This window comes from Strigops habroptila, chromosome 10 (genome assembly GCF_004027225.2).
Source record: "Strigops habroptila isolate Jane chromosome 10, bStrHab1.2.pri, whole genome shotgun sequence".
In the NCBI taxonomy this organism is placed as follows: Eukaryota; Metazoa; Chordata; class Aves; order Psittaciformes; family Psittacidae; genus Strigops; species Strigops habroptila.
In genome coordinates, this window is record NC_046359.1 from 4,562,107 (window position 1) to 4,583,895 (window position 21,789).

At 47.2% G+C, this 21,789-nt stretch overlaps 1 protein-coding gene and 1 long non-coding RNA gene across 5 annotated transcripts; one reads left to right on the forward strand and one right to left on the reverse strand.

Annotated features, from left to right (window-relative positions):
- Positions 1-1,205: 1,205 nt before the first annotated feature.
- LOC115613480 lies at positions 1,206-6,211 on the reverse strand. 2 transcript variants are annotated; one of them, XR_003993399.1, is made up of 3 exons: positions 6,124-6,211; positions 2,705-5,451; positions 1,206-2,298 (listed from the first exon to the last, which is right to left on the reverse strand). It is a non-coding gene; the product is annotated as an uncharacterized LOC115613480 (long non-coding RNA). The 2 variants fall into 2 exon arrangements; XR_003993398.1 differs by lacking the exon at positions 6,124-6,211 and having other exon boundaries at positions 2,705-5,880.
- A 544-nt stretch (positions 6,212-6,755) lies between these two features.
- On the forward strand, positions 6,756-20,636 carry ZBTB2 (zinc finger and BTB domain containing 2). Of its 3 annotated transcripts, none has more exons than XM_030498916.1 (3): positions 6,756-6,829; positions 13,862-14,045; positions 15,580-20,636. In XM_030498916.1, the coding sequence occupies exons 1-3, from the start codon at positions 6,766-6,768 to the stop codon at positions 16,940-16,942; spliced, it is 1,611 nt and encodes a 536-aa protein (XP_030354776.1). In that variant the 5' UTR covers positions 6,756-6,765; the 3' UTR covers positions 16,943-20,636. The 3 variants fall into 3 exon arrangements, with proteins under 3 accessions (XP_030354776.1, XP_030354777.1, XP_030354778.1); XM_030498917.1 differs by lacking the exon at positions 6,756-6,829 and adding an exon at positions 8,728-9,367; XM_030498918.1 differs by lacking the exon at positions 6,756-6,829 and adding an exon at positions 14,708-15,056 and having other exon boundaries at positions 13,969-14,045.
- The last annotated feature ends 1,153 nt before the right edge of the window (positions 20,637-21,789 follow it).

Sequence of the window (21,789 nt, forward strand, 5' to 3'; positions counted from 1 at the left end):
AGACAGTTAAAAAGATGCTCAGTACTTGGCTACTTCATGCATTTCTGGTTAAGCTTTCTCCAGCTCCTTCTTCAGTAGCCATGACTCTGCCCCAAGCTTGTTCTCCTTAAGTTATGTGGCATGATTTTAATATACCTGGCAGTTGCATATAATGTTATATTCTACCCATCACAGCAAGGTATTTACATACTTGTACACCTTCTAAATAAATGTAGTCCCCTACTAGTTGAACTTTCCTCTGAGGTCACAGGAAGCTGTAGCAGAATGATAAACTAAAGTTCCCAAAATTTCTCTATTATTAGGCTGTCTATCTGATCACATTTCCTGATTCTTATCAGTACAAGTTGCAAGGAGTGAATTAGTGTATGGTGGGAGTGAGCGCACCCCCAGCAAGTCTGTTGACAACAGTAAGCTGTGTGGTGCGGTCCACATGCTGGAGGGAAGGGATGACATCCACAGGGACCTGGATCAGGGCAGTCCGAAGCACAGCTACAGGTTGGGCAGAGAATGGATTGAGAGCAGCCCTAAGGAGAAGGACTTGGGGGTGTTGGTTGACCTAACAGTGTGCGCTCACAGCCCAGAAAGCCAGCTGTATCCTGGGCTGCATCAAAAGGAGCGTGACCAGCAGGTCAAAGGAGGTGATGCAGCCCCTCCACTCCTGAGACCCCCCCACAGTACTGCACTCAGCTGTGGAGCCCACTGCACAAGAGAGAAATGGACCTGCTGGAGCAAGTCAGAGGAGGGCCACAAAGATGGCCAGAGGGCTGGAGCACCTCTGCTATGAAGACAGGCTGAGAGAGTTGAGCTTGTTCAGCCTGGAGATGAGAAGGCTCCGGGGAGACCTTGGTGCAGCCTTCCCGTGCCTAAAGGGGACCTGCAAGAAATCTGGAGAGGGACTTTTTACAAGGACATGTAGTGACCGAATCAGGAGGAATGGCTTTAAACTGACAGAGGGGAGATTTAGATTGGATATTAGGAAATAATTCTTCCCTGTGAGGGTGCTGAGGCGCTGGCACAGGGTGCCCAGAGAAGCTGTGGCTGCCCCATCCCTGGCAGTGTTCAAGGCCAGGTTGGATGGAGCTTGGAGCAACCTGCTCTAGTGGAAGGTGTCCCTGTCCATGGTAGGGGGGTTGGAACCAAATCTGTAAGGTCCCTTCCAACACAAACCATTCTATGAAAATGCCATTTAATTATCCTCTAAGGTAGACGTTGTCAAGGGTTTTTTTTAATCTGTTCCCAGTTTACAGGTCTGCAGATTGCCATCTCCAGGATGTTATCACTCATGAGAGGATGAAGGGACTTTTTTCCCCAGCAACTTCTCTTTCTAAACATGTTTTCAGGAATTACTACACAACTGCTCTTTTATCTCCCCTTTCAAAATCAGGTTAGTCCACAGTGTATTGCTTCAGCAACAGAACCTAAGTTTGTTAAAAGCTCTTGAAACATCATTAACAAGCCATGATCACTAAATTCAGGCTAGAAGTGCAACCACCTTTGCAGTAGCTTACTGTTCTATCTCCACCTGAAAAGAGCATTTCTGAATGTGATACTAGACTGATGAATACGTCAAACACATGCATGATGGGGAAGAGAATAAAGTCAGGCAGAGCTAGGAAGAACATCTGACTACAAACCCATCCCTTTGCTGTAAATGATGTTACCAGAGCCATGGGAACCTCTTAAGGCGCATCAGCTCCTCTTAGGAGCAGACTTTCTCTTGAGCACCAGAACAGGTCACCCCCGGAGATGTTGGTTCTGGAACAGGTCACCCACCACTTCCCTGCACTGCTGAGAAGGTCAGACCCCTCAGCCCAACTCACCGAAGTGAACTGGTCAGCACAACAGCCTGGTGACAGGGTGTTGGGGTGCAGCGCAGAGCAGCTCCTCAGCGCCCATCTCCTGACTCACCCAGGGTCACTGCACAAACAGTACATTACATCCTTCATGCAGCAGAAAAACTTACCAAGCACCACTTGATTCCAGTAACAATTAGGTTACATGTGAATTGTAATTTTCCTAGCAAACATTTTTCACTCCTTTAGACAAATAGGGATGTTTTTCCCCCCATTTGAGTGTTAACATTTCAGAACATCAACTTCCCATCTCACATTTAGTGTTTCAGTAGTTCGGCTGAATTGCTAAAATGTAAATTTACAGGCCAACTGCATCCATCGGGAAAAGTGGTTTTAACGAAGTCGTTTGAGGACTCCTGGATGCTCTTCAAAAGCAGAAAGTGTCGGTGTGGTTACCTCAGATGTTCTGTCTTGGGACTGTATTTAAGTGTTACCGGTCAAACACCTCAAAACAAGAGAAGCATAGTTACTTTTGAAACTGTTTTGAGTCTGTTACATCAGCACATAAAACCGTAGCCATAAAACTACGATCTCTTCCTCTCACCAAGCCCCCCAGTGCCATTTACGGTGTCAAGTGGCTATTCAGAGTTCTGCAGCTTCAGTTAAGCCTTAACTGTGCATTAAAACTCTGTATCCATCCTTCTCACAATGTACCCATGGGCGCCTGCATCAAAGCACGAGGGCTTTTGTTTCAGCACTTAACTGTACGGTCTCTTACAAAGCGAGATGCCCGTGGGGACCCTGTGCACGTGTATGTGTGGCCTGACCAGAGGAGGTTTTATGGCAGAGGCAAGATGAGACTCCAGTTCCAGAGCAGCACAGAACTGCCTCAGCTGCTGAACACAGCCCACCTTTCACCTGCCCCGTCCACCGCGCGCCTTCACAGTGTAACTGAAAAGAACCGTCTCTGTCACCACACGGTTTGCACAGTCTGCGTCTTCACCGGAATGAGTCTATTCTAACCAGTAAGGGTCACCTGGGGAAAGAAAAAAGAAAGATGCCGTAGCAGTAAATACAGAATATATATACAAGGAAAAACAGAGAGGAATCCTGGTATATCCAGAACTCCAAAATTTTAACCTTTTTAACAACATGAAGACTGCCTGGTGAAATTCTGTTCATATGGGACCTCATCAGACTATCCTTTGTAAGGATCCCAACTGTGCAGACTGCTTCTACCTGTGTTTTTTCCATCAGATGAGGTAAAGGACAACTTACAGATGATTTTTGGCAGATCTGTTCGGAAGTGCTTGTGGGACTACTTGTAAAACAGCAGAGCACTTGGAGCCAGGACTACTGACTTCCAGCCCCATACTGTGGGGGAAGCTCTCCTGGCTGCAGAGCCTGTCCCTGTTCAGCACATCAGCTCTGCTGGCTGGATGAGCACCAGCATGTACATGACACCTCCCTAGAGCTCTCTGCAAAAATAACGTGTGTTCAATCCAGCCGGCACACGCCAACTGCAAGCGCCGGCCTGAAACAAAACCACTAAAACATGTCAGAAAGGGTCTGTCCTTCCCCGTCCTAGGAACTGAACAAACTTCAGCTCAGTTTCGAAAGGAGGGGAAAAGCCAGACTGTTTGTGCCCATCTACATGAGTTTATTTACTGATAAAGGAGTGTACCAGACATTAAGAGGAGACACAGATGGATGTCCTTGGTCCTGGTAACAGTTGCGGTGAACCTTTCCTGGTTTATGGGCCCTTCATGCGCAGACCAATCTGGAAACTGCATTGGGTTTGCCAGCTCAGTTTTCTCAGTCACTCTCCCTGGACCATCAAGATTCTGTCCAACGAAAGTCTACAGGGTGGAAACTACCGATGTGTGGTGTACTCACCTTCCTCACCGGACGGCATGTAACATCTGCCAAGAGTCTCATTATCATAGAATGGTTTGGGTTCGAAAGGACCTTAAGATCATCTAGTTCCAACCCCCCTGCCTGGTGTACAGACGGGTTTATGATACTAGCGTGGCAACTACCAAAAAGAAATGCAGAATCTGAAGTAGCCACATACAGTAAGTGACATGTACGGGGTTTAGAAAACAAAACCACTGCCCAAAGCATTGGTTGTCTGGCGGGAAGAAAGCTTAACTGTCTGTGTTAGCTATCCAGGAGAGGGAAAGTGTCTGGAAATGTCTACAGCCCCAGCTGAGAAAAGGATTTTTAAGGGACTGTAATTCTTTACAACCAGCAGGAAAGCAAAGATCTGTCAGCCTTAGAAAATGACTTTGCCATAGCTCAATACTGTATGAGGTAGCCTGCCTCTCCCAATCCCCCATGTGCCTGCAGTGACATACTTCTTGAAGTCACCTGTGTTCCTGTACCACACAAACCCCAGGTGGCTGGATCTCGGAAAACCAAGCAATGCCAACAGTGTGGGGTCCTCCTCAGTTTTTGACACAGCAGGAGCTGGACAGACCCAGTCACACAGGGAAACAGGACAGAAAGTCCCCTGTGCTCGCACACACGGCATGACAGCCACCCCCATTTCTGGTTCTTCAAACAAACTTTATTAAACAAACTTAAAACAAGGACAAGCATGTTTTCTCCTTCACTCTATTTTAGCTGCTGAAGGCATTGCAGTTATGTCAGTCTTCAAGCTCCAGCCGTTCACGAAATACATTTTCCAAACTCGTGAAATATGACTATTAAATGATGGTAACCACCAATTCTATTGCCCCCCAAATACTCCTTAACACTTTCCTAACCAAGTTTGAGTTAATGCCAACAAACTCCCTATTTAGTTATAGCTGTTTATTAAGTATCTCATGAGCTCAAAGTCACCATTTAGACATTACACAGCAATGCGAACATAGTATCAATGCTATTTCACTTCGACCTTCCTCCTCTACAGAACACCTCACCTGCAGGGGCTTTAAAAACGCACTCATAACAGTTGCAGTTTGAACCCCTTTCTCTAAGGAAAACAAAACACGCAAGAACATATATTGCTGTAATTTTATAGTCACGCTCCACTAAAAATGCCGCTCCAGCCAGGAATGCAGTTTGAATGTTTCCAGTTAAAAGTGGCCCGTGGAACCGGCTAACCTGGGACCAAGGCAAAGCCAGAAAGCAGAGGGCTAATCCACACTGCAAAAGCTCTGTCACTTTGGTCACACGAACAATTCCTGATAGAGATGAGGCTCCTAACCATGCTGTGCATACTATTAAACCATTTCCTTGGATTACATACCTTGCACTAACACAAGGAAGAATTATTATTGTTATTACTGTTATTTGTTCCCCTGGTCTAAATTGCAGCTAATCTCTAGGTGTTGATAAAGGTTTGTTCGCTGGCAATTCCCAGTTAACATACTGATACCAGAAAAACAGTTTAGTCTATAGAATGGCAAAGACCTTTTTCTTCATTTTCTCACCCAAAGCATGGCTCACACACCACAGCTCTCCTTCACCTCCAGGACAACCGGGCCTACTCGCAACAAGAATGTGAGAGCTCAGTCCTACTTGGGGGCTGACCACTCACTATCACCAGTGTACCCCAGCAGCCTCCCCGCGGCAGGGAGGCCAAGGTGAGAAAAGCAGAGCCCTTCCACAACTGCTGCTGTTCCCTCACGTCGGCGGTTCTCCTGGGGTCACTCTGAAACACAAGCAAGAGTCAGGCCGTGTGTGAAAAACCCTAACAAGGAGGGAGGACACAGCCCTGGGTGGAAAGGCTGGAGACTACCAGAGGTACAACAGTAACTCCTCTAGCGAGGAGCTACTGCAGCTGTTGCGCTTCACCAACATAAATCAGAAGTGGAAGTGTTAGAAATGGCAGCTGAGCTAATAAAAGAGATTTACGGCATTGACACAAACTCATGTTCTATGGCAGTTGCATCAAGGTGGAAGCAGTTCCCACTCATTGCCTGGGACATGCAACTCCTGGATCCCCACAGCTCCGGCAAAGCCAGGAATGGTCCCGCAGGAGCAGGTCAGCAGCTCCACAAAGGGCTCTTCAGAAGAGGGACTCTGCTCTCTTGGTTTTTGAAAATGCTGAGGAACTTGAAAACTCACTGAAACCTCAGCATTTTGAGCCTGGTGATCATCACTAGAGATGTTCAGGTTTTCACTGTAACAAGCATCTGCTGTACCAGTCCGGATTTCAACTGAACTGTACCATTAAAAGACATGCTTGCAGGACTTGAGTCTGGATCGAGTCCCTCCCACTGCTCAAGTGAGTTTTTACTCAGATTAGCAGACACTTTCATCATCCTATTAACACTTAAATCATCAGCAGTGTGCTCATTTACAATGCAAAACATGATCTTACCAGACAAAACTCTGCCTTTAATCCGGGTACGCGCAGACCAAAGCAGAACCGAAAACCAAAGGACTGATCCTATCAACAGCAGCATAACTGGGAATGCTCTCAGGTGTGTAGCGCTATCTGAATCAGCCTGAACAGTCCTTTCGAGAAGTCATAAAGGTAGGAAGGAAATCCTACACAACTACTCGGGAGGAAAAAATGAGCATATAAAAACTAAAAGCACAATAATACCACTTAATAAGACAAGGATAAACTTTAAATGCAATTTCAGCTGCATGGATTGTAACCGTCTAAAAAAGAAATACCTCAAAAGATGAGATGGAAGTAAAATTCTAGATTCATGTCCTGAGCTGAGTGCCCAAAAGGAGCTTATCAACACTGATGACATGACTCAGCTGTAGATCAGCACTGAAGGTGTGAAATTTAGCAGCATTAAACTCAACACAGAAATCTTTCTACAGATTCCAGTCAGCCTTGAATCAGAGAGGACACTTTTAAATTGAGAAATGAATTATTGCTGGATTAAAGTATTGCGGTCCGAAGGAAGTTGCTTTAAAGTTGAATTATGAGCTATTAATTAAAAAAACATAACGAAGTTGACTTTCCTCCAGTTTCAGAGGCAGCACAGAGGAGAATCCTGCACAAATGCCAACACAGAAGTACTCAAGTGCAGCACAGAAGAGGAAAAACAGACCACAAAGCCTGGCAGGTACGTGCCAGAAACACACTGGTTTTCCCAAGTAGCCACTCAATTTAATTAAAAATTATATCGCTTTCACCGTCTTCCACAAGAATGAGACAAATCATCTGCTACTAAGCGACCTGAGGTCAAATGTCCATCTACTCTCTTTGCTTTGCATTTAGTCTGCAGGGCTGAAACGCAAGGGACATGTACAGGGGAAAAGTTTGCCAAGTAGGCTGGTTAAATACACCCCATCAATTTTGGCCATGCGCTCACGTAGCAGGAGGGCTGCTAAGAACGCAGCCCTTGTAGTTCAGCACATCCATCACAGGTACCCGAGGCGGGTCCCACAGACGCAGTTCTGTCCAGCTGCTTCATTCGAAGTACTGCAACAGCCACAAACTATCAGCTTTCAGCTCCACCAAAATTAAAATAAGCTGTTGGGTCTTGGGGTTGGTGGTTTCTTTACAACCCAAGTAGTCACTTTTCAAGTGCAGCTTAACTTGGATAAATAAATTAACATTCATGGGGTATATAATCCAAACAGACTCAAGCTGTGTCTATCCAACCTTCCATTAACATCAGTGGGAGATGGCAGAGTCAGACTCACATAAACTGGTCTAGTCCTTGATCAATTTAAGTCCTGTAAAAATAACACTTAGCCTGGGACGGCTGCAGCCCTCTGCTGATCTACGAACCAGACAAGAAACCAGACTCACCCTCCTCCTGCCAGCACACCTGCTGTCAAGGCACTAAATTACAGGAGTTTGAGCCTTTTTTCCATAGAACATCTCATTTAACGACTGTGGAAACATCATCCCAGCTACAGCTAGTGACCTCAAAGCTAGCTTAGGTAAGGACCTTTACAAAGGTAATAATAATCTGGGCCTAATTCAAATCATTGGCACTGTAGCATATGTTTTTCCTACGGAAGCATAGAAAGCATACTTAAGAACAGCAGGAGCAGGCCCCCGGGGCAGCTGTGCAAAAGATCCCTCTTTATTCCCGGCCAAGTATCAACCCACAACAAAGTTTCTCTCTGAAAACAGTTTGGTTCACTCCACCACTTCAGTTAGTAGTGGATGTCACCTTACAAAGAAGTACAGATCCAAGCCATACCCGGACAGATTCCGCGACTTAGAGGAATCACCCCAAGCCCAACGGAGGGCTCACCCTTCCACTCCTTCAGGGACTTCCTTGCTGGCCTCTCGCAGAAGACAGCCTCCCTGCTCCACATCAACAACCCTGACTTCTCCAAGACTGACAATTTGTCATGTATCGTGGTGCCCGTTGGTGCAGAAGCACCCATGAATCCTACAGCACACCTTGCATTTGGGTACCTTGAGGCCTGGCTACGTCCACCTTCCCCCTGCACTCCTGAACTGCGCCTGAACCCAACGCAGTGCGAAGTTGAGGGTGTGATTTCTACATCCCTGCCTGAGAGAGCCGAGCTAAAAACACTCACTTCAAATCACTAGTCCACCTGAACAGACAAAAAGCAAACCCAACCTTCCCACTTTTGCACTCTGAATCACTCTTTTGCCAAGTGAACTTGTAACCTCTCATCTGACAGTTCAACCACAACGCCCGGGACAGTTTCAGCGGGACAAGCCCCTGAAGCCCCTGCCTGCCCTTGGCCTGAGCACCCGCCGAGGACCTGTAATAGAAATGACACCGGGGAGAAGCCGCGGGTAAAAAGGGAGCGGAGTTCGTGCCCGAGAGCCCCCGGACATCGCACCCCCCGCTGCGCTCCCTCAGCCGGTACATCCCCGATAGCTCCGGGGAGGCGGGAGAATGCACCTGCGCCCGTCACTCCTCACAGGGACAGCGAAGGGAGAACCGGGGAGCACACACTCCCGCTGCCCCGCCCGGCAGGAACCACCCGGTGCCCACCGGAGCCGCGGCCGTGCGCCCCCGGCGGCACCGGGCACGCTGGCGGCGGGCAGCCTCTACCGCCGCGGCGAGGCCGGCAGGGCGCCGGGAAAGCATCGGCGGCGGCAGAGAGCGCAGCGCAGCGCCACCCCGGCCCCGCACGCCGCCACGGTCCCGAGGCAGGCCCGCCGGTAACCCGGCCCGGCCCGTTATTCTGTAGCCCAGGCAGCAGAGGGGCGCTGGCAGCGCCGGGGCCGCCTCCGCCGCGCTCGAACGGCGCGGAGTAGAGGGGGGGGGAGGCCGCACCAGCCCCCACCCCCGGGAGTTTTAAAGGGGCAGCGCCCCGGCGCGGCGGCGGGCCCGGGGGTGCCGGGCAGGGAGGCGGCAACGGGGCCGGTCCCGCCGGTGCGGCCCGCGCGGCGGGCGGGCGCGGGAGGGAGGGGCGGGCGGGGGCTGGGTGTCTCCTGCTGCTGCTGCTGCCGCCACAGCGCTCGCCGCCTCCCCTCCCCCCCGGCGGGGGCTCCTCGCTGCAGCCTCTGTGCTCCGCTCTCGGTCATGTGACCCTAACGTAACCGGACAGGAAAAGCCGCCGCCGCCGCCGCCGCCGCGCTGACTCCGTTGTTGCTGCTGCTGGGCGCGGAGACGGCGGCGGCCCGCGCGGCACCAGGCGCCTCGGCGGCCCGCGCCCCCCAGGTGAGCACCGGCCGCGCCGCGCCCCGCGGGGGGGGGATCCCGGCGCCGCCCGCACGTGCGCCCGGCCCCGCCGCACCGGCCGCGGCCCGCGCTGAGGCGGCGGCGGCGGCGCGGCGGGCGCGGCGGGGCCTGCTCGGCCCTACCTCCTCATTGTGTGCGAGGGGCGGCGGGTGCGGGGTCCGGCCGCGCCGCGGCGGGCCGAGGGGGGCGCGGAGGCGGCGGAGGGCCGCGCCTGGCGCCGCCGGGGCTGCCTGGCCTCCTGACAAACCCCCGCCGGGCCGGGCCGGGCGGCTCCATCCGGGACACAGCCCGGGAGGGGGGGGGGGGGAGGATGGGCCCGTGCTGAGGGGAGAGGAGGGCCGGGGATGGAGCGGGGGGGGAGGGAGAGACAGAAGGGATGGGGGGGAAGGAGGGGGGAACCGGTGTCGCCCGGCCCGGCCGGTTGGTGCCCGCGCGGCCTCCCGCCCGCAGCGGGGCGGCCCCCCCCCCCCGTCCGGCGGCATCCGGCGCAGGGGCGGGCGGGGCGGAGGGGGCGGCCCCGCCTGTCTGTCCCCGGCAGGCTGGGCGGCCCTGGCGGCGGCGGCGGCGGCAGCGGCGGTTCCCGTCTCGCGCGCCCTGGCGGCTCCGCTCGCGCTGCGTCTCGCGCTGTCTCCGTCCGTCCGTGCGCGCGTGGCGTGCGCGGGGGGGCGGGGAGGGGAGGGAGGTTGGGGAGGTGGGGGGGAGGGGGGTGGTGAAAGGCGGGCGGAGAGTGAGGGGAGGAGGGGCGGGGCGCAGCCAGTGAGAGCGGCGCGCGGCCACCCGGCCTTCCGCCCCGGCGGCCAATGGGAGGGCGCCGTCACCTCTGCCACTGAGGCCGAGCGTGACTCCGGGGACGAGAGGGGCGGGCGCGTGGCCACGCCCCCGCCGCGCGCTGCGGCGCCGGCAGGCGGCGGGAGCTCCCGAGCGCCGCGCGCGCGCCTCTTCCCGCTCCCCCCTCCCCCCGTTCCCCCCCCCCCCGCCCTCCTCCTCCGGGTCCAGCGGCTGCCGCTGTCCCGGAGGAGCAGGCGCTGCCAGGCGGTGGGGGCGCGTTCGCGAGCGGCCGGGGCTGGTGCCCTCTGCCGCTGAAGCGGAAAGGACGCCGGGCGCTCGGTGGGAAGCTTGGTATCCGTCAGGTGTGCGAGTGGGTACCGGGAAGCGGCGGGCCCGGTCGCGCCGGGCTAGCGGCTGTTTGCTGCGCCCCTTTCCCGGTGCTCCCCCCCCCCCCCTTACCCCACAGGCGGCCACAGCGCTGTTCTCCCGGGCCTGCCTCGCCCCCTCTGCGGGGCGGCACCGGCGCTTTCTCGGTCTCGTCCTTGACCCGTGCCACCGTTTCCCCCCCCCCCCCCCGTGTCTCCGAAATAAACGCACGCGTTCAGACGGGGCTCGGCCTCGCGTGGTTTTTCACCCGCCGCCGAGCGAGCTGGGTGATGTCAAAAGTTGTGACAAGGCTGAGCCGGCCCGCCTGTCAGCCGTGCGGCCCAAGGGCTGTCCCCAGGGCGTTTCGGGGCACAAGAAGTATGTTACACAGCTGTTGGATCTATCAACACTAAAGCACGGCCGTGCTGGTGTTGATCACTGTTTTATTTAGCTAAGGGTAAAACTCCTGAACACACGCATACCTAGAATCACAGAATGGTTTGGGTTGGAAGGGACCTTAAAGATCATCTAGTTCCAACCCGCTGCCACGGGCAGGGACACCTTCCACTAGAGCAGGTTGCTCCAAGCCCCTGTGTCCAACCTGGCCTTGAACACTGCCAGGGATGGGGCAGCCACAGCTTCTCTGGGCAACCTGTGCCAGTGTCTCAGCACCCTCACAGGGAAGAATTTTTTCCTTATATCTAATCTAAATCTCCCCTCTGTCAGTTTTAAGCCATTACCTTTTGTCTTACCCCTCCAGGCCCTTGTAAAAAGTCCCTTTCCAGATTTACGTAGGCCCCCTTCAGGTATTAGAAGGTATATACCCTTCAGGTATAGAAGACTGCTAAATAATATACAGAGTGCTTTCCTTACTCCTATCCCCTGCTGTGTAGTTCCCTTAGAGTGTAATTCTTCTAGTGCTTTCAGTTCAAAGCATTTAAATATCTTTCAAATATACACAAGAACTTAGCGTTGTGCATGCATATGAACGCCGTATCATTTCATGCAAAGAAATTAATTCAGATCTCTGACAAAAAGCAATAGCTTCAAGTGCCACAGTGACCGCTGTCACTATGAACGAAACAAATTCAAGGTGATACTAACTAGAAAAAATGCTTTTTTGGCTTGGAGTTCCCTCCCATTGATGGTTTGCTCTGCCTGACAAGTTTTGCTGTCCAAGTACAAGCTGGATTTAGCACTGATGAATTAAAACATGCAGCAAGCAGAATAATCTAAATTAAAGCTAAAAAAAAAGAGAAAAAGGTGTGTTTTCCGTAGCATGGCAAAGTCTACCTGCAAGGAGCATCTTGCAGGATTAAATAACAATGAATATGGTTTTAGCTACTGCTGACAGCGAGTGTTCCCTCTTTTGGAGAGAAGGAAAGGATCATTGTCCAAACATGCAGTGACTTAGGGAGGAGAGGATGGACCTGAAGAGAGTTGAAACCTGATTTTTTTTGTTCTTTAAGAAAATAATCAACTGTATCTTAAATTGTGTTTCTTTCTTTGCCCTTTCACCCCTGATTTAAGCGAGTTCTGATCTCTTGTGAATGCAAAGGAATGCACTTGATCAGCCTGGCTGTTGGTTTAAATAAGAGTGCATTCTTCACTGTCCAGCAAGTAGAAATACTTGTTTCTTCAATGCCTAAATGTATTGGCACACATGGAATACATTTCTATTCTCTTTTCCAAAAAAGCCACGCTCTGTGCTTTTTACTGAATTTATACTGTATGTATATTCTATTATATATTTATTTACTGTTTCTTACTGAGACAAGCTCTTTGTACCTTACCTAAAATTTTGATAACTTCCTATTACATTTGGAGGGGAAAAACAAAAACAAAAAAACCAAAACCAAAAACAAAAACAAAAAAAAAAAACCCACAAACAAAAAAACCCCCCAAAACCCAAACAAACAAAAACCCAAGACTTTTCCATCCCTGGTGGTGTTCAAGGCCAGGGCCTTGGGCAGTATGGTCTAGTGGAAGGTGTCCCTGCCCATGGCAGGGGGCTCAGAACTAGATGATCTTAAGGTCCTTTGCAACCCAAACCATTCTGTGATTCTGTGATAAATCTACTGCTTTTGAGCCACTTCTCCTAGTTTCATCTTCTCTTTCTTTTCTGTTCATAGAGCATCTGCACTGCTGTGGGCATAACATGCCCAGAAATTTTGTTGACTTCTCATGGCATTTTACATGGCTGTGTACAGACCTACATTACTTCATACTTGTACTTTTTCTGCTCAAAACTCTATCTGTTTTGGTTACGTTTGTATCCACTTGCTATCTTACTAGCCCTATATTCATGCATCCAACCATACGCAACTGTCCTTATGTGTTTCCCTGTCTATTTTTTTCCCCAAAGTTACCAATTCTTGCTTCCCAAGCTGCCGTTGAATCACTGAGGAAAAAGTTTATAGCTCTTAGGTAGGTCTTTGAGGGTGGCCTCCAACTGCTGGTACAAGGAAGGGCAGGGAGGGTGGGGGGCTGTGGCAGCCCTATTGAGGGGGGCTCAGGTTGGTGCCACGTTTTACTGTTGTGCCGACAGCCAGGGATGGACAGAACCTCACCTCTCCTTAAAATGCAGTTGCAGCTAGCTGATCCCAATAAATAAATAAATAGTTACTGGGTGAAAAGACTGGCCCCTCCTGTTCTCATGGTAGAGAGGGCTTACCAGTACCTAGAAAGAACTCATTGTTTCAGCCTGGAAAGACGCAGGGATGTATCTGGTATTTCCCACGAGAGGGCGTATCCATCAGAAATAGTTAATTATTTAACGTTGGGTTTGGATTCAGCTGGACAGACACATCACTTTAGGTAAAAGATGTACAGAGACACTGAAAATTCAGTGTCCAACAATTCAGACAAGTATCCGACTTGTCTTTTAGTTGGTTTTGCTCTTGTCTCTTCCGTGCAGTTACGTGAACACAGCTGGTATCAGAAGGGAGATTTATTTTTCCTGTTTGAACAGTCAAGTGGCAGCCAAAATACTTTGTCCTTCGCATTACAAATAGGTGTTTTTACTACTTTCTGATATTTCTTCCTCTCCTTTAGCTATTCGTATTTCTGTATCCAAGGCCCCCCATGCCTTTTCAGCACTCTTTAGTACTGGCTCTCCTTTGCTCTTTAAGCCTCTGCTTGCACCTTTGTGAATCGCATCGGTCATCGTGAAACAGAGATCCTTGTCTGTGTGTACGATATCATTTATACAGTAGCTTGGGATTAAGAGGTGTTACTAAAGCATGACGTACAGATATTAGAGGAAAATACCTGTTAAGAGACAGCTACTGTTGCATCTGTGCATCTACTGTTTTTACATAGAAGTCATTTGCTTTTCAGAGTGTAAAAAAATGGATTTGGCCAACCATGGACTTATTCTGCTGCAGCAGCTAAATGCCCAGAGAGAGTTCGGTTTCCTGTGTGATTGCACAGTGGCCATTGGTGATGTCTACTTCAAGGCACACAAATCAGTCCTCGCTTCTTTCTCCAACTACTTCAAGATGTTGTTTGTTCATCAAACCAGGTAACTGTAAAAAGGTTTGCTGTTCTGTTCTAAGGGTGTTGAGTTAGCTAAGCTAAGGAGGTCTAACGACATTTTGAAACCTGAAAATGTTCTTTTTGCTTCTTGCAGTGACATGAGGAATATGGAATCCAGACTTATCTGCAAAGTAGAATCTCACTTTAAAATGTATTACACTGTGATACGTTAACACTACTGTTACAATTTAGCACAAGTTCTTTATCCTTAAAAAAAAAGCATAGAATTCCTAGAATTGAATATTTAAAGGATCTTGTCTTCACTCTTACGCTTTCCTTCCCCCACTCTCTATCCTCTAGTCTGTCTTGGAACTATTCTTCACATTTCTGTAACGAAAGCATAAGACTGTTTTAAAGATTATTTGGTCTTTTCCCCAAATATTTGGACTATCTGAAAAAGTTTAAGTGAGTGAAACTCTTAACTCTTTGGCTTGGTAACCTACTGTGGTTAAGAGTATTCAGACCGCAGCGTGGATTCATGACCATTCCTGAATTTCTGTCCTTTACTTAATGTTTGTTTAATACAAGAACTGCAAATAACTCTGAAAACCAGCAAGAATCCCAGCTCCTCTCCTGTTAGCCAAGGGGCCTAACCAAGGTGTTCCTGGTTTTCTTTCTTCTGTGAACCTTGCCTCTCTTTCTGCACAGAGATCCAGCTTCAGCTGGAGGAGTGGTGGGCATTTCAGAAAGTTGATGCACAGGGCATGCTCTCAGCTGGAGGATGGTGGTGCTTTCAGCCCTGTTAGGCTGAAGAGGGCATGGCAGCCAAAGCGTCTCCCTTTGCTGAGCGCTGTAACCAAGAGACTGTGACCTGACCAGGTGTACCGCTGGTGCTGCTGTTTCTTCTCTGATCAAGGGAAGAAGTTACAGTTCTGCTTTGCAGAGAGCCTGGCCTCCACGGGTTAGATGTGCTCAGGCTGTACCTATTGCATCAGATCCTCAGGGGATTTGCATTCTGTCCTGCGTGGTTTCTGGATCGTAATGCAGTTGAGACAAGGTGATACACACATTTGCAGAACTCTAACTGTAAACACTTAGTAAGACATAGAAGCCAAACAGGCAAGTGCCCGATTAATTTTAGGTATTTTCAGGGCTAGGTATTGAGTAAAGCTTAATCGATTGTGAATTTCGAGTCCAGTGATAGCAGATTTTAGTTTAGCTACAGATGCATTTGAATCCAACCAAAATAAGGGGAAAAATATGATTGCAATTTACAAAATATATTAACGTGTGACAACAAATCTGTAATGTAACAGCAATTTAGAGAGGAGCAGACTGCAACGGGACAGCTTTGTCCTTCAAGCCAGTTGCTTTTCTGAGGAAAAAAAAAAAGTCAGCTTTCAAGTGGCCAGTAAGATTAGCTCTTTTACGTTAAAGCATTTCTCTATTTACTGCAGATTCTGCCTTTTGAATTTAAGTAGATGCCTCCGATTTTTACCAATGCTGGAATAACCTAGATCTGGTAAAAAAAAAAAGAAGTTTTCCTTATCTCTTATTGATCATTTTGTTTCTCCTTGCAGTGAATGTGTCCGCTTGAAAGCGACTGACATACAGCCAGATATCTTCAGTTATCTCTTGCATTTGATGTACACGGGGAAGATGGCACCGCAACTTATTGACCCAGTTCGACTAGAACAGGGAATAAAGTTTCTGCATGCATATCCACTAATTCAAGAGGCCAGCCTTGCAAGTCAGGGAACCTTTTCTCACCCGGATCAAGTTTTTCCATTAGCATCTTCATTATATGGCATTCAGATTGCAGATCACCAGATAAGGCATCCCACTAAGGTTTCATCAGCAACTGACAAACTCGGGCGAGAACCAAGGCCACAGACGTCGCGAATGAACCAGGAGCAGGTTTCCGAAGGCTCGCAGCTCTCGCAGTTAGCTACAAATCTGCCACAAGTGACCCGGACGAATATGTCTGCTTCTGACCCATTGCCATCTTCTTTATCTCCAGAATTGGTATCTGCTGCTGGTAATAATTCACCTTCAGGAGAAGAGGCCAACATGGAAGCATCTTCTTCAGATGAACAGCCTGCCTCACTCACAATAGCCCATGTCAAGCCAAGCATTATGAAAAGGAATGGAAGCTTCCCAAAATACTATGCCTGCCACCTCTGCGGTCGCCGGTTTAATCTGCGAAGTAGTTTGCGTGAGCACCTGCAGATCCACACGGGAGTTCCCTTCACGTCTAACCAGCAGGGAGAAAGCAATATGTCTTTGTCTCTCTGTAATAACACAGGTGATAAAGATGCCGTGGAAGTGCCTGAAGCAGGGATGATCAGTGACAGCGAGCTGCAGCAGATCTCAGACTCCCCAATAATTGACGGGCAGCAGCAGTCAGAGACACCGCCCCCCTCTGATATCGCAGACATAGACAACTTGGAGCAGGCGGATCAAGAGAGGGAAGTAAAAAGACGGAAATACGAATGTTCCATCTGTGGTCGCAAATTTATTCAGAAAAGCCACTGGAGGGAGCACATGTACATACACACTGGCAAGCCCTTCAAGTGCAGCACTTGTGACAAAAGCTTTTGTAGGGCTAACCAGGCTGCCAGACACGTGTGCCTAAACCAGAGCATGGACACGTACACCATGGTGGACAAACAGACTCTGGAACTCTGTACTTTTGAGGAAGGCAGTCAAATGGACAACTTGCTAGTACAGACCAACAAGCCCTACAAATGTAACTTGTGTGACAAAACGTTTTCCACTCCCAATGAAGTAGTCAAACATTCGTGCCAAAATCAAAACTCTGTCTTTACACTAGAAGAAGATCGCTCCATTCTGCTAGGTGGTGGGGACACAGAAGCCACAGAGACTGATAATGCAGTGTTAGCCTCCATCAAAAAGGAGCAGGAAGCAGTGTTGTTAGACTGAATGTGAAACCTGTATCAATTTTTTAAAGTTTCTTTACTCATTTTTTATTAAATCAATTTTTTCCTCCCCCCACCTCTTACCTCACATACCCCTGCCATCTTTTCCACCTGCCTCCTTCCCACCCTTTGTCTTCAGCAACCAGAACTGTACCGGCACGTTAGGAAATTGGACTTTGCCTCTCCCACCAAAACAAACAAAAAGCTTTGCGTCAAACCACAACATAATTGATTTTAATACAAAGGAACATGTGAAAAAATAATCCAGCTAACTATGTTGATAGTATTAGTTAATCCAAATTTAATAGATTTTAAACAAAATTTAGATTGCTTAAAAGTGTATTTAGATACAATGATGAACGTAATGAGAAAGAGAGCATCAGTTTGGTAAGCAAAGAAAAAAAATATATATATTTATATTAGTTTCCCTGGTAAAAGGCATTTTGAGATCTGGCAGATTAAAACACCATGCTTTTTAGAAGTCCATGTGCAAGTTGGTTAAGGTTATAACTTAAAACTCTCAGAACTTTTCTCAGTGAATGTAAAAATCTCTGTTCATTGAGTTAAAAAGAGCTGCGGGTGTCGGGTTTCTATTAGCCTTACATTTTCCTTCACGTATGCCTTTGGGTATCTGTTTCAGATAGCATCATTGAGTCAAGCAAAGTAGTTACTTGGTCAGTTTTGACTTAAGTAGCTGAAATAATAATGTGATGGCAATCTTTATATATATATATAAAAAACACTGTATATGTATAAAGATTTTTATATATATATATTTAGAAAGTGTTTGTGTGTATATTGGGTACAGGCAAATAAATGCACACGTCCTTTTTAAGTAACGGGCCGTCTACGCTCAGATTCAGCCCAGAAAGTCTTTTCGTTGTTTGACAAAACTAGTCATGGCACGGTTATTTTTAATCAAATGTAAAGCATCCCAAGCTGTGTGCATTTTTATTGGCCTGTTGAGGAGAAGCTAAGTGTTGTCACCCAAGCTACAAAGGGAACTAGAGAATTCCATACTGGTGAGCATCGTGCCATTGTTAGCGCAGCACAAGCATGGATTGTTAGCTGTAGGTTTGAGTCATTCTGGATGGAAGGAAAGAGACAAGCTTTTTACCCAGGCAAGGAATGTCCACAATTTCATTTGGTTTAATGGCATGAGTTAAGAGGAAAAAGTGGTGCAGAGACATTGTAGTAATAGGGGATCATGGTTGTTTTAAAGTGAATCTGTAGTGCTGGCTGGCAAATTTTGCTCTGTGAGCGTCCCATTATTTTCAAAGCCAAGACAAAGTCTGCAAAACCTGAAAGGATTCTGTAGTTAGTTACTGCTGACGGTAGCACTGCATCTTTGTGTTCAAAATCAAGTTGTTGATTCTTCTTATTTTATATAGATGCCCGGACTTCTTGCTGGTAGTCTAAAACCCTAAACTGACAGCAGCAATGAAGCCCACCGAGCAATTACTGGGCCAACAGAAGGCGTAAGCGGACAGAATAAGTGCCCCATCGTAAATGGAGACGGTGTGTGTTTTGGGGGGAGGGGCGGGAGAGGGCAAGTCACAAACTACAGCTCTTCTCTGCATATACATTTAAACTGAGTATCATCTTTTTGTGTATAGTTAAGTTCTCAGATTTGTAAGTTTTTATACATCATTTCATTGAATAAAAACTGAATTAAATGGGATATGATTTATTGAGTTGAAGGTGAAAGGTTGTTGGCTTTCAGCCTTCCTGAAAGAGCTCTTACTGAACTGGTTTAAAAGCTAAGCAATGTATTCTGTTTGTCAGACTGAAACCTCCATCATACATCTGAACAAATAGTTTACTAAAGGTTAAAGCAGTGGATTTAGCACAAAAAAAAAATCACTGCATACTCATTTTTTTCCAGTTTATTATAATGTGACAATTATTGTAAAGCTTATTGTAAGTGGTGTTGAGTTTATTATCTCTCTTGTATTAGAGTAATAATTTAAAATCAATTTATTTTACTTTGAAGTATAAAAGTGTTTTGAGGTAAAAAAAAACCAACATCTTACGCAATTATTTTAGTGTTGCCCATTTTAAAACTGGTTTAGGATCTTCCAGTATAATTTCTTTTTTATTTCATCTCACTTAACCTGAAATGCTCTCAGAGTAGGAAAACAAAAGAATACATCTTTTCTGATTCAGGGTAAGGTTGGCTTTTGAGGTAGCTGTGGTTTAGGGGGTAGTCACAACTTCATTTCCAAAATGACTACAGCTGCCAAAGGTGCTGCTGCCTCAGCTATCAGCTACTGCTTAGTCAGATGCTCATGTTTTTTCAGAGCTCCAGCTCTGCTCCCGTGCAGAGTACAACAGCTCAACGTTCCAGGTAGCTGGTTGCCTCAGAGGGGTACACATGGATGGCCACACCATTTTTTGTGAGACATTCAGCAGCCCCAGGTTTTTACCTTATTCCTACTCTCACCTCTCCTTCTCCATTGTTTGGAGAACATGTTGAATGGGCTCAAGTGTTGAAAAACAACCAGTCTTTAAAAGTGCTATTTTTCTGTAAAATTTGTTCCCTGTTTCAGCTTTGCAGAGGGTTTTAGGCAACTCATGGATTGCACAAGGGCAGAAACAAGCAGGGAGGAGGCTTACTGAAGCCAGTGTTGCTGCTGGCAACATCCAGGCTGAAGAGGGTGGGAAGTGATGACTCCCACATGGGCAGACCCTCATCTGGTGGGCAGCATGGCCTCCCAGCCACTGTGCTGCCCAGAAAGAATGGACAGCGTAGGGCAGGGAACAAGCAGCCAGGGAAGAAGTTGGTTATGACAGCACTGCTGTGGCCAGAAACACGAAAATGCAGGCCCAGAAAAGATACTTTGAACTGTTCATATTTATTCTTAAGAAATAATACTGTTAGGTAAAGAGAAAAAAAAAAAAAAAAACGTAATAAAGAGATTATTTTTATATGTGTTCAGATATGATAATGATTTATTTTAAATACCTGTTACTGTCTGATGCTCCCTAGTGATGTTTAAGTCATTGTCTCTCACTGCTTGAGTGGTTTTGTTCCTCTACAATGAATTAGGAACAGTATATTCTGGTTATTAACAGCTGCATCAAGAATTTGGGTAACTACAGTTATAGTTTTGTTCAAGATTCTTTATTAAATCCTGCCTGAATTATTATTACAGTTAAGGATAACTTTAGTTTTTAACTTTAAATTTTTGACTTGGAAGTTTGTGACCCAGTTGCTCATTACTCAGTCAATCTGCTCACCTGCTGAAGTTGTGAATTTTCTACCAAAGAAGACAGCTTTGCAGGAACTGCTGACTAACCAGTGAAAATCAGCCATCATTCAAGGCTGCGGGCCAGCCTTCAGCTCCAGTGTGTTTCTGAAGGAGTAACTTCAAAGTTAATTTCCACTTGACAAGACACCTCTGCCTTCAGACTTCAAAAGTACCAAACACCTACAAATTTATGTGTTCGATAGAAAGAAGAGACAATGGTCACTTCTGGAAGCGATGTTTGCAGTCCTCTCCAATCAATTTTTCGTGAACTTTGTGTCAAGTATCTTCTTGGTCACTCGTCTGATAATCATTCTGCTTCTGCAGGGGAGCATTTATTAGAAGATACTAGTGGTTTATGCTGCAGGGCCATAAGCTGCTATCTTGATGTTTAGAAAAATCTTTTCTGGCTCTTCAGCTCCAAATCCCATTAAATAATTGGTTCAGTCACAGAAGGTAATCAGTTGCAAAAACGGGGGAAAAAAAAAAAAAGATTATTTCTTTCTGTCTGCTTTAAATAACTTCTTTGCCATTACAAAATCTTTTACATTACTTAAAGGTAACCTGGTTAGACAAAGGCAGGTTCTTTGGTGCCCAGTGGCATCACGATCCCTTGCAATGGTTTTCCCCAATCTGTTCAACAGCAGGATTACCTTTTTTAGTAGATTACCTTACTTTGCCATTTTGGAGAGTAATATAATCCTTCAGTTATCTTCAGCCCAAGCAACTGAAGACCAAACTGATTCATTCTTAGCCAAGTTGAAGTATTTTTTTCTTGACTGCATTTTAATCTTAAAAGGTATACACAACCAAGGGAGAGCGCATCTCAGTCGCTGACTCTGTTATTTGTGATTTCACTGAAGTTGACAAATGTTTCCACATTGATACTTCATAGTTATCAATGATCAGGAGTATTTAGGCTGCTTACGGAAAACAAACTATATTTAGCATTGCTACTTCAACCCTGTAAATATTACAGCTCGTTACAGCAGCATACCTTCATAATGACTGGAGAGGGCCTCTTTATTAGAGACTGTAACGATAGGACAAGGGGTAATGGGTTCAAACTTAAACAGGGGAAGTTTAGATTAGATGTAAGGAAGAAGTTCTTTACAGTGAGGGTGGTGAGGCGCTGGAATGGGTTGCCCAGGGAGGTTGTGGATGCTCCACCCCTGGCGGTGTTCAAGGCCAGGTTGGACAGAGCCTTGGGCCACATGGTTTAGGGCAAGGTGTCCCTGCCCATGGCAGGGGGTTGGAACTAGATGATCTTAAGGTCCTTTCCAACCCTATGATATCTAAGTGATACACTACCAGTGGTGATAAAGGCTGGCTTTTTTATGTTTAAAAAGCCCAGCTGTTGTCCTACCTGAGCTTGTGTGTTTCCATTTCTACTGTTCAATCTTATTCTTTGATAATTATTTTTTTTAATCTACATTCTTGCACAGATTTTTAAAAAACCTAAATCTCATTTTGAGGCATACAGAAGACATCTTTGGCAATACTGATAATGGAAAGAGACCCAGGACAAGTCCTAATTAACGTACAAGAACTGAAAAAGAACCTTCATAGAACCTTCACCCTTGTTCGCTGAATTTATTGAAGT